The sequence below is a fragment of the Sinocyclocheilus anshuiensis genome, unplaced genomic scaffold (assembly GCF_001515605.1).
Source record: "Sinocyclocheilus anshuiensis isolate Anshui unplaced genomic scaffold, SAMN03320099.WGS_v1.1 scaffold1894, whole genome shotgun sequence".
Classification (NCBI taxonomy): domain Eukaryota; kingdom Metazoa; phylum Chordata; class Actinopteri; order Cypriniformes; family Cyprinidae; genus Sinocyclocheilus; species Sinocyclocheilus anshuiensis.
Window position 1 is genome coordinate 5,800 of NW_015542447.1, and position 13,176 is coordinate 18,975.

Below are 13,176 nucleotides of genomic sequence, written 5' to 3' on the forward strand. Positions count from 1 at the left end.
TCCATCATAGTGAGCAATTAAAAACGGCACAGGTTGTTTAATGTTCAACACATCTACAAAACAGTGGAAAATGTAATTAGTGTCCATTCCAACGTGCAACATGAGCAAAGGTCTTCAAAGCTGCTTTTGGAGACCCTCTGTCCTGCAAAGTTTAGTTCCAACCTGCCCCAACACACCGGTCTATACTTTTCAATGATCCTTAACACCTTAATTAGCTGATCCAGGTGTGTTTGATTAGGGTTAGAGGTACTGCGTTCAAGTCCTCTTGGGACGTTCGTACTTACGAGCTGACAAGTCAGGTGCGTTCAAATCACTTTGGTTGGAACAAGATGGCGATTTAACATTTCTACTTAAAATTAAACGATTTTTTTTTTTAACTCTACATCTACAAAATGATGAATAAAGAATGTGCAACATTGTGTTTTTGCTTTTTTTTCGGGTTTTATTCAATTTATGAAGATGTAAACTGAATCATATATTCTATGGAAATTATACAATACTATAATATTTTGTATATGTAACTTATACAGTTCTATTGTACATTGCAAAAAAATTATAATTTTATTAATTTCAACAAATTTACCGTCAAAGACGCTGCATAGGCTATCTATAGTCTTTGGCTGCGTCCATTGCATCCGACACGTTTTCTCACTGACACGGAAAACTCGGAAATACGGGGCTTAAAGACAAGTTCAAGTTTCCCACTCATAATAACGACTTTGTGGTGGCGTTCTTGTAAATACGATCTATCCGACATGACTTGAATGCACCATTAAACTCTGCAGAACAGTGGGTCTCCAGGAGCAGTGGTTCTACTGTAACATGCTCGCATTCATTTATTTGTTTATTTATTTACTTAAAATTTTGGGAGGAGTTAAATTGACATAGGGCCTGAACAACAAAGATCCATTCACATTAGGAATCTGTCTCCAATCATCACCTGAAGTGGTTTCACTAATTGGATTGCAATCCATCGCAAATGCATTACAGAGGGCCATCACATTTTAGGATTTACCTGGAATGAGTGAAGAACGCTGCATGAAAGTGTCATTATGACAGTTAGCTATTTCTATATGTATTGTTGTGCTATTCTATTCTGTTCTATTCTATTCTAGTCTAGTCTAGTCTAGTCGAGTCTATGCTACTCTAATACAAACTTTAATTCAGAGACCTTCTGCACTTTAAAAAAAAAAAAATGTTCCCCTTAGTAATAAACAGTTACAATATGAGACGTTTAGATGGTACGTTTTTATTGTAGGCTATCCCAATTCACATAGCAAATTAAATATTTGTTAACTGCAAATTTGTTTTTTGCAAACTGTGCAGCCCCAGTTCAATGTTTATCCTATACCAATTTCTGTTAAATTCATAAAAAAGTGCAAATAGCGTACTTCACTACATTACTAAAATTAATGGCAAAAGAGATGTTGCAAATGTAAACTCTACTAAATACTAAATAGCCTATATTTTTTCGTATTTGTTGTTGATGCAGGTAAGGACGCCCAATATAAATGCATGTGTTGCGTTCCCTCGCACATCACAGGCGGAGTTTGTAGCGCGAAGATGAAAAACTCCCTGTGCAAATGATTACAGCGCTGCGGGAGACGCTTCATCACACTCTGAACACAGCAGCACAAAACCGGACATCTACTCGCAGCAAGAGTGTGAACTGCTTGAAGCAAAGAGCCTGTGATATCTTGCGGATTAGTAGCGTCATAGCTACTCGAGATGGAGAATCTGTAATAGTTATCGATCGAGGGCGCTGAGAATGAAGAGTTTATGTCTCCTGCAATACCCTGGGGGAAATTACCTGTGTGGTTTTTTGTGACGTGTGGATTTACCTTTTTTTCTGCCTAAACTTCCATTTTTATGGATCTTGGGGAGAAATGTAGAAATATCCAGACAAGCAGCACAAGCCAACCGCAACAGCACTGGGAGTATTCGCTATCAACATCTCAGTGGGATTGTAGCCTATTATTATTATTTATTTAGTTTATTATATTTTATTTTATTTTTTAAATAAACCAATCTATCAACCAGTCTTTTGTTAATAACCATACAGAGCCCAAAGAGGAGGTCTTCCTGAGACGGATAAAACGGGAAGCAAAAGACGATAATAAATGACATTTCCCATCGACTTGGTCAGACATCAGTGAAGGAACGTCTTGTAAGTTTTATAAACTATCCAACAGTTTCTATCTATCTATCTATCTATCTATCTATCTATCTATCTATCTATCTATCTATCATCCATCCATCCAACTAGTAGCCTACGTGACTGTCTTTATAACTAGTTGTTTATGACGCCATCTACTGGCCCCGGCAGTTTCAGTTTGACCTGTTCTTAATTTATTTAGGTTTTAAATCTTTATTTGCAAACCGAGATTTTATTTCTCGATTCAGTCTATTCGTAAGAATAACATTTTATAAAGCTCCATAATGATAGAGCAAAAACCAGATTTAATTTACAAAAAGAAAAGACACACAGGTATACCTTTGCTATGACTCTTTACAGATGATCTTTGAGTTTGAATGCATCTATGAAAAATCCAGCTGATTGATTGGACATGATTCAGAAAGGCACGCACCTTCCTATGTAAATTTTATATAACAGCTAAAAACTGAAAATGCATATTCGGAGAAATTTAGCATAGGGCTGCAATATAACAAAATGTAAATAAATAAAAAAAACCTGAATACTCACTGGACTCAGTTTTATTCAAGATCTGTGAATTAGTTTTATGTAAATTTATACTACAAATCAGGTAGGGTGATACAGGGTAATGGCATCACAAAACTTGTCCTGTTCTGGATCTGGACAATCTCTGCCTCATATTCAATGCCCAACCTTTACAGCTGCAAAGGATATACCTTTTAATGATCCATTTGGTGTGTATTCACGTTCATCAATTTCAGTGTGGTTTAGCTTTCACAATTTTGTTCTTACTGTAGGAGACGTCAATATCATACCTGATGCGACATGACTAATGGAGTAATGTGTATCAGTTAAAGACACTTTGGGGTTTGGTTTGTGGAACTGCCCTAAGGTGCAGGAGTTTGGGAAAGAGGCTGTTATAATCATTTCTCAGATGGTATCTATAAATCTACCCATGAAGTCAGACGTTTTATTTTTGAAATTATTATTGAGAATATTGTATACCGTGGCAGCACTTGTAAACTGACACATGTACACTCCAAGCAAAGCGTCTAATAGCTTTGTACTGGAAGAAAGTGAAAAAGGCCATCTATTGTACAGTGGATCAATACCAGGTCCTTCTGTTTAGCGATGGAAAAGATGCAAAACATATATATATATATATATATATATATATATAATGTAAACTTTCTTATTTTGAGAATATTTGGTCATTATCTATCTGTGTATGACTTCACTGGATGAGAAAAAGAACATGTGCCTTCACAACTGGAACTAAGAATTACTGTTTCATGGGAACACAGGAAAGAAACAGAAGGCATTTTGCCAGTGTACCATCTGAATGTTTTTGAAACTGATAATACAGTGTTTGTATATATAAGAGGTATAGTTGTAGCTTAAAAAAGTTGCAGAAATTCTTAAAATGTCTCAAGATTCTCAAGCTTGGTTTTGCTTGAAAAGATGCAATGAGTTTACTTTAACACCTCATCTACCAAAAAAAAAAAAAAAAGAGCCTTGTGAATTATGCAGTGGGTCTGCTTTGAAAAAAAAAAAATAGGTGGGACAGACGTGTTTCATGTTAGAGCTTGCATTTTATTGTGGTAGAACTTAATTATACACTTTTTAATACTGGGTGACAGCTTTTCTGTTTTATATTTTTTAATTCATAAAAGCTCATAAAAGTCATTTATTTAGTAAGCGGTTTACGCTGGTTGAGTGAAACATTTTGTACACATAGTTTAACTTAGGTTACTTTATAATATGGGTCACAGTCACACTACCCCTTATGTTGGCAGAGTCTAGTCACACCTCTGCTACCCTCTTGGCAGAAAGGTTTTACATAACTTCACTATAGAAAATGTCTCCGGGTTATGTATGTCATCCTGGTCCTCTGAGAAGGGAACAAGATGCAGCAACATTGTGTTGACGCTATTGGTACACTTCCAGTGTGTGCCGGTGTCTGAAGCACAAGTGAAATCATGTTGAAGTATGGCAACATGATGCAGGTGGGGATGCAACACCTATAGATAGTGTTGGTAGACTAGGAATAATCACGGTTTCACGGTTATCATGATTATTATGCATTTATTAATTTCACAACATTACTTATGCATAAAATCACATGAACACTCTTTAGATTTGAAAGTGTTATTTATTGCTTCCTTTTGAAACAGAAATAACACAGTAACCAAATAATACAGTACAAACTAATAATAAAGACAAACAACAAGTTCATCTCTCCCATTGGAATTAAAAAAGGTGACTTTTTTTGAATGGATGTAAACATCCATGTCAGTATTTCCCTTTTGAAAATAACGAATGAAAATAGATCACAAAAGTATTTAGTGTTTTCAGTTTGTACATTATTTCTACATTTCTTTTGGACCTGAGGTAGAGGACTTGGAAACATGGTGAAAAAAAAAAATCCTGTTGGTTTTTGACATAAATAATACTGTAACAGGGATAATAAATATGTTAATAATATGTTAATGTTAATGAAGCATTATTATTAATACAAGACACATTTTTACTTTGTTTATCCCCCAGGGGAAACTGTTACTGTTACGTATTCATTTTAATAATCTTTTTAATAATTCATCTGATTTTACATGTGGCCTGAGAAAATCATGTCTATTATTTTGGTTTGTGAGATTGGAGATCATGCTGCACACACAGAAACATTCGGGAGTACGGAAAATTCTCTCTCTCTCTCTCGCTCTCTCTCGATCGATTGAATAATTAAAGTAGCTAAATGTTATAATTCATTCATTCAAATAAATGTGACCTTACCTCATTATTTCCTCTCTGTCTGATCTGAAGCGGGCAGAACGCTAAGCTAACGAGCCATAGCTTTGCGTCAGGTGGTTCTTCATGCCGTGCATTAAAATGGTTTAATGCAAAGCTAGCCGTGCATTATTCCTTATGTATTCGCTCTTTTAGCATCAGTTTTTTACAGCAATATTTAAATGATGCCCTCGTCATACTTGGTGTACCCAAAATGTTAATACCCAAAAGGCATTCTCTGGTGGAAATAAAGCTTCGTTGTTTGGTCCCTCTGTCATAGTTAATCTAGTGTGTGTAGTAGCCGATGTGTCTCTGATAAGCATGGCACTTTAAGCTGGTGCACTGCTGGTGTAACTTTGTTTTGTGCAAGTTGCAACAGTTCCATTCCGTGCAACAGAAAGACTCGGTGTAGCGCAGCATTTACGATTAATTAACCATGACGTTTTAAAGCGCGGTTAATCGTGAAATTGGTTAATTGCTGCATCCCTAGATGCAGGGTCTCATTCCCTTATCAGGGAAATAGGATTACATATGTAACCCGGAGACATTCCCCTTGGATCGAACTTTGACACTGTGCCTTGGTGTTGATACTATGGGAATGTTAATATACACAAGGATGATTCTGTATCCAAACTGTAAACCATACGAATGTGTGTGGAAAGGACCAGCCTGCTGCAGCACAAACATCTTGCAAAGGCATACCCTAATAGAATGCCTTAGAAGGTGCCAAACCCTGAGTGGTGAAGTAGTAGAGGTGAAGGCACCCCATGTGCCTCATAGGCCAGGAAAATTGCGTATGTGATCCAATGCGATAGACACTGCTTGGTGGCTGCAGTACCCTTGCTGCGTCCATCAAAGCATAGCAAAAGTTGATTAGATTTATGCCACTCTAGAGGGAAGAAGGCCTGAAGTACAACTGGCTGCGTGGTCGAAGAGGGCACCTTCGGAACGTATTCTTGTCTAGGGAGCAGAATTACTTTGGCCTGTCCAGGGGCAAAATCTATGCAGGATGAGGTTACGGAATGAGCTGCCATTTCAGGGCAAACAGTTTCCTCGCGGAGAAGGCTCTAGCATTTAGTATGGTCTCAACAACCACGGTTGAGAGACCAAAGTCTATAATGTGGTCCCCCTTAGGGGCCAGACCCACAGTTTTCAGATCTCGGGCCATGTGTAGTGAATAAAGCCCAGCACTTGAGATAGAAGGTCTCCCTGGATGGGAATCTTCCATGGAACACAATCTAGGAAATATATAAGGTCCAAGAACCAAAGGGGCTATGAGCAACAGGTGTATTCCATCTTGTCGAAGCCTTGCTAGAACTCCGGGTAACAGAGCTATTGAGAAATAATCATACAGATGCAACCTTGGCCATGTCTGTACTAACTGAGGCAAACAAGTCCACCCCCCTTTAATCCCATTAAATGCAAATGATCTGGTGCTCCCGGCCCCCTTTTCAGAAGAGGGCGGAGCTTCAAGAGCTCATGTTCCGGCATACCGGCAACAACAAAACAGGACAATCTTATGCACTGAAAATGTCAGAAACTCTCAGTAGCTGTGTTCAGCCTTATATGTTGCTTTCATATGCAATTATTAACTACCACATTCCTATTTACGATCATTCTGGTAGCACATGAAGGCAGCATCAGTGAAAACAAGCAGAGACAATGGTAGCTTTAGCAAAAATTAGCCTTACAGATTGCCAAGAAACTCTTTCAGAAAGGCAATTTGGAAAACAAAATATGACGCTTGATACTTTGTCTGGAGATGACGTTCGCGCACAAAGCATCCCTCTTTCAGAATCAACATTTGTGAAAATCCAGCGTTGAACTGACCCTCGTTTGTGAGGCAGTCCGGCGTAAAATGATTGGCACAAACATATAGGACTTTACTGATTTTTTCCAGGACATTTCCTTAGAAAATAAAACTTAACCACAGTGTCCTTAGCGGCTCAGATGGAGGGAGTCTATGGAGACTCCTATGTTCGTTGGTGCATTCCAACACACGACACTTGTAATGCCTCTTTGGCACTGACATTGTATTTCCAGCAGCTGCAGCAAGAAAACAGTAATGGCGGACTGCTGCTTCTCACTCATGTATCTCTGCTAATAGGGCAGAGATCATCACAAATGGGCAGGATTTCTACCTACAGTGATGTCATCGTAGGGAGAAATCTGGAAATGCTTGTTCTGAGAGACTGTTTATGATTTATTGGGATTATATAAAATGAGTGGGTGGATTTTTACCATTATAGCCTGGTTGTTTTTACATACTGCAGCCACACAACTGTGTTCAAACACCTTATAAAAATGATTTTTGCATAATAGGTCCCCTTTAACAACTACCTTACTAACTATAAATAAGCAGCAAATTAGGAGTTTATTGAAGCAAAAGTCGTAGTTAATGGTTTGTTAATAGCGAGAATTGGACCTTAAAATAAAGTGTGACCCAGTTTGCTGCTACCAAACAGCCGTATGTATATATATATATATATATATATTATAGAATTTTATTTTGGAAATTATTGCATTTTCTTAAATGTTTTTCTATAGCTGTGTCCCAATTCAGCGGCTGCAGGTGTTAAATGGGATGTCTAGTTTATGGGGGATTATTCTTGTCATCTAGCAATCATGAGTGACAGTAAAGTTTGTACTGTACTTTTTTGAAAAAGTTATATTTAACTGTTTGAAAACAAAACAGGGTTCACAACCTGTCTAAACATGTTCACCTTAGTCCATTATGTATATAATAAAAATTATAAACTACCTATAAAATCGCATCTTAGTGAGAAAGAAGTAAACTTTTAGAGTGTTTTCAAGTCAGTTGAAGCTCAATATTTACATTTGAAACTGTAAACCAGCATTGTCTTAAAAAAATATTTTAATAATTAAATAAAAATCTTGTCGTCACATAATAAACCTTGGGATAGTCTGGTCCTTGAAGGATCGATTCTTTGTATCCTTCATGGCCCAGAACACGAAGGACACATTTGGAGGAGGGACAGCCTTTGTTTCACTGATGTGACATTGATGTCTATTTCATAATATACATAAATTCATAGTCTGCATTTTCAATTGTGCTTGTCATATCTTAATTTGCTATTTAGACTGGTGTGTCTAAACTACAGGTATGTTTTGGGGTTCATGTTTATAGAGTTTATGTTTATATCTCATATAAATATGCGATACACAGACAGGCTTTCTAGATTATGCATTGAGATTGTTAGCCTCTCTCAGGTTAGGCTTTCTCTGTTTAAAGGAGTGCAATTTTTCATATACAAAGTGGTGTTTTTAACTTTCACAATATAGTAACTGGGATCAAAATTATTACACAGATATAAGCTGTAACTCTTTCTTTTCTTCATTTTGCACAGATAAACACATTCTTCAAATGTCTCCACTAGCACACAGAGTAACAGCTGAGCTTTGTGTGAAATATAACTCGTCATCTTGTTTCTTCAGGTCAGAATGTTGTTCAAGCTGAAGTTGATGCACTCGGGGTGGGGTGGAATCATGGATTCACGACACGGAGCGGTCACCATTACCTTCTGTGCCTTCTTTATGCAAGTGTTTGTGGAAGCTAGCTCATGGTGGTATGTAGTGTTTTTTCAAAAACACATTTGAAAATATAAAGTCATCATAGTATGTATGTGTTTCTTTCATTCAAGAAACATTGTTTTTTTGTGTAACTCTGTATGTCTTATACATTGTGCAACATGTCTGTGAGGATCCATTTCTTCCTCATACTGCTGAATTTCAGGATGAAAAACTGATTCACTTTTTCGAAACGCTCAAAATACCACATGCAAATACAACAAAAACTCTACACATGCATAAAACAGCTTTTACAAACCCAGGATCTGTCTAAAAAGGCCAATAAGAGACTATTAACTAGAACTCTTCCTTTTAATTATTCATTAATTTAATTAATGAGACACAAATGTCTCATTAAAAATATTTGACAATTTTAAAACTGATCGGATTAGGTTTGCTGCTGGTGTGATCATTGATTTATGGGTTCACTGGCATCATCACCCCCTAGCAACGAACCATTGAAATTTAGAAACATTTTGAAACAGTTATGACGAAACAAAGCCTTGTTTACTGAAATCATGTGACTTTGGCAGTTTGATACACGCTCCAAACCACTGGTTCGAAAAAAAAAGATTCACAAATGTTTCGAAGCTTCACGAAGAAGTGCTTCAAAAGCACCCATCACTACTATTTCACCGTTTGTATCACTCCACTTGTAGCATTTCTCACAGCGACTGTCATGGTGGATGCACAAATCCACTATAATTTTAGAAATAATACTGTTGTTGTGTCACAGAATGTAGTTTGAAGAGGTGTTTTTGTTGTTGTTGTTGTTGTTTTTGTTTTTTTGGTGAGAATGCAGTTGTTTAAACTTCAAATGTGCTGTTTATTTATAAAAATGTGAAATGTGATCTCCAGTGCGTTAGCGGCCATTCAGTGCTCATGAGCCCGCTGAGAAAAGCCTTATCTCAGCCAGCTTTTCTGGAATTTGCTGCTGGCTCTAATGTCTCTAGCAGTTAAACATGAGATATAATTCATTTCGGAGTATATCCAATGGGCACTCTTTCGTCTCATTAATCTATTATTTGTTCTAGAGCAAATAGTTTTGACTGAGAACAAAGTTTCATTACTGTATTTTTATGTAACTTCAATGCTGTATCAGAGTGCTGCCTTTGTACTCTTCACTGAATTGCATAGAAACTTTTATAATGGCATTTTTGATTATTAAATATTAATGTTGAATAAATAACATTTTGTATAAATAATAGTAATATCATTTAATATTAGTATTTGGTATTGAGACAGGTCTGTGTGTTAGTTGTAAGGGTGGTTTCCCTACAGTGGTTCAGGCTGTGGGATTGCTGAATGACTAAAGAAATAATATCAGCACGATGGTATAAAACTGTAAATTTCTTGTCTATTACCACCCACTGCCACTTGACAGAAATAAGCACAGTTGGAATAGCTAAATATGTTGGAGAGCGTTGCTATTGAGTGACTATATTGTATTGCAGTAGGTAGCACTTCAAAGTTAATGCTGAATCAAGACTAATTAGCACATAATTTATAATTGAAATGGTTTAATAACAGTATTTCGTTATTATGGTTACACTTGAGTTGGTTATAAATAGATGAAGCGTGGTAAAACATAAACAGTTAATTGTACCCAGCATGTCTGTAAAATGTTACCTTAGTTAAGAGAGAGAAAGAGAGAGAGGGGGAGATAGAGAGATGGCGAAAAAGAGGGAGAGAAGGCAGAGCCCCAAGAAGAGAGTGCTAGCAAAGAAAATAGGTTGCAAAGAGAAAGAGACAGAGACAGAGCAACATTTGTAATCTTCTTTTATCCCTTCCTTGACCATGTGACTAAAAACCAAATGTGAGACATTCAAACTGACCATTCAGCAGATTACAGCTTCACCTACTGTGCAAAAGGTCTAACAATTAGTAGAGCCCCAATGTATACACATCTTGGCCTACAGGCCTTAATCACTGTCAGGACCTCTGTGCCTTCAGGAATTCCAAATGTCCCTTTTTTTACTCAAGATAGGTTTGGGACAGGAAAGCAGACGTCTTTAATTATTTTTGACCCTACATAGTGATGATGATTACATTGTTACATTGATGGCGACAAGTGACTGTCTTTATGAGTGAGTAAACAGTAAAGACTTTTATATTGAAAGAGACTGAAAGAAGGAATAATTATAAGTAAATAAATATAGGAAATAAGGAAATTATTTTTACTTTCAACAACATCTTGTAAGACGCAGCAAACAAATGCATTGTTCATTGTTGTCGTGGGAAATCCCCTTAAAGGTGACATATCATGAAAATTTGGCTTTTCCAGGTTTTAAGTGCTATAATCAGGTCCCCGGTGCAGCTACCAAAGAAGGAAATGTGAAAAAGATTAATCCAGTAACTTTGTTTTGGCAAGACTTTTTCTGCAAGCCTTTGAAAAAACGAGCACGTCTGATTTCGCTCCCCTTGTGACGTTGCAAAGGGATCTCATTATAATATTACCGCCCCTTAATCTGTAAGTTTGCACCCACGCCTCCGTCATTGTGTTTACGCAAGCGACAACAGTGTACCAGTTCTAATGCCATGGTGAAAGTTTGAGCAAAACATGCTAACTGTTCTGTCTTTGGCTGCACAGACGAGCACAGAACACTATTTAGAGTCCCAGCCTCAGAGGAGACAAGAGAGCAGTGCATTTATTGATTTATTTACTGTATATTGCTGCTGCCACACAGATCTAAAATAAACATGCGATTTATTTTCCAGCTGTTTATCTTCACAGACATAACCAAATGTTTTTGTAACTCGTGTGTTTTTAACGTAAACTTGTGTGTGAATGAGAACTTAGTTTAGTACTCACATGCTGTGACAGCCGCTTTCTGTCCGTGTGCTTCGGATGTGTGCACTCAGAAAACCTTATATCAGAAGTTTAAACTAATATGGTTTAAAACGTATAATTTCAGCACGATAAACATGATAATCAGAACCAAAACAGATGTTTTTTAGCAGGTACGAGCTATAATGGTGCAGCTCTATTCTGGAAAAGGGGGCGGGGAACAGCAGCTCATTTGCATTTAAAGAGACATGCACGTAAACAAAATGATGTAATAAATGATTTGTGGGGTATTTTGAGCTGAAACTTCACAGACACATTCTGGGGACACCCGAGACTTATATTACATATTGTGAAAAGGGGCATAATATGTCTTCTTTAACATTTGAAAGGATACTATGACAAAGATATGACTTTCCTCAGCGGACATTCAAACTAATGTTTATTGTGAATATGAGATTGAGCTGAAGAATGAATGCTGTATCAGATGCAGGTAATCACACTCACTCTGTCCATCTCTCTGTCATAATACTCTACATAATACAATAAGCTTGCAAAGAAGCAACTCAGCATTCCTTCATTACTAGTAGGGCTGAACGATTTTGGAAAATAATCTAATTGCGATTTTTTTTTACCAATATTGCGATTGCGATTTAATATGCAATCATTTTTTAAAGCTCTTTATGTTCTGTATTATTCAACAAAGACCAGCTATAAATCATTGTATAGTATGACCAACACACTGTTATAGATAGATTAAACATAAATGTTATTTTCTGTAGGCCAGGCCTATATGTTACGATGAAATTAGGTGATGCATGAATTGATATGAATTACATTTTTATTTAACAACTACAATCACAGTATATTGCAGGCCCGGCTGGACTAGGCTCGCTGGACTGGGGGGGCAATCAGAAATTGTGGTAGGGCAGCACTTTCTAGGGTAATATATTCATAGTTTACTTTTATTTACTCAATTTTCAGTATTTTAACAACTACAATCACAGTATATTGCAGGCCCGGTACTAGGCTCGCTGGACTGGGGGGGCAATCAGAAATTGTGGTAGGGCAGCACTTTCTAGGGTAATATATTCATAGTTTACTTTTATTTACTCAATTTTCAGTCTTGCATTTTGTGTCGGTGTGAGTGCATTAAATCCTCGACTTCATTTTGCTCGCGTCGACTAACCGGCATAATACCGGAAGTGGCGCATTTCACGGACGAGAATCCATAAAACGCATTATTAGACTGTTTCCCAAGGCTGCATGATATATTAAACCCATTTAAATATCATTATTAAGCATAATTGTGAATTCACGTTTATTTTTTGCTGGACATTTTTGGGGGGGGGGCACAAGGAGAATCTGGGGGGGCATTGCCCCCACTGGACCCGGCCCTGGTATATTGACTGATTTGTTGAACTTCCAACCTTGTAAGTATGTAATAATTATGACAACATAAAGCACTGACAAATAAGCCTTATGTAAACATTAATATGAAATTAAACACTGTCTGTTAACTTTAGACCAGTGGTTCTCAAATTTTTGTGGTCGCACCCCCCTTTAAACCTATAAAAAATCTGACCCCCTTTCCCGAATCCCCATTCCACCTCAGACTACAAAATAATTTCATTAAACATTATGAAAAATTAATGCCTTTTTAATTTAAAAAAACTTACAGGGGAAAAAAAAACACCTGCATCACTTGAATGGCTTTTCTCTTCCTTTTCACAAACCGATCCATCTCCCATTCTAAGTTACGTCCTTTGTCTGTTAACTGTTTTATTTTTTTTATTTTTCTGCTGATGGTCCGCGCTCGACTTGAAGCAGCGCTGCTTAGACCGATGGGTGTGTCAACAAAGTA

The 13,176-nt window shown here is 37.1% G+C and overlaps 1 protein-coding gene across 3 annotated transcripts in view; it reads left to right on the forward strand.

The window, feature by feature from the left end:
- Positions 1-263: 263 nt before the first annotated feature.
- wnt5a (wingless-type MMTV integration site family, member 5a) overlaps positions 264-13,176 on the forward strand; it is a 16,948-nt gene continuing 4,035 nt past the window's right edge. The window contains exons 1-4 of one of the 3 annotated variants that reach the window (XM_016493047.1): positions 281-299; positions 1,493-1,966; positions 2,063-2,167; positions 8,396-8,526. In XM_016493047.1, coding sequence (XP_016348533.1) covers positions 8,402-8,526 — 125 coding nt within the window. In that variant the 5' untranslated portion in view covers positions 281-299; positions 1,493-1,966; positions 2,063-2,167; positions 8,396-8,401. Of the gene's footprint in view, positions 300-1,140; positions 1,242-1,492; positions 1,967-2,062; positions 2,168-8,395; positions 8,527-13,176 lie in introns of those variants that run through there. The other 2 variants (XM_016493048.1, XM_016493049.1) reach the window with 2 other exon arrangements.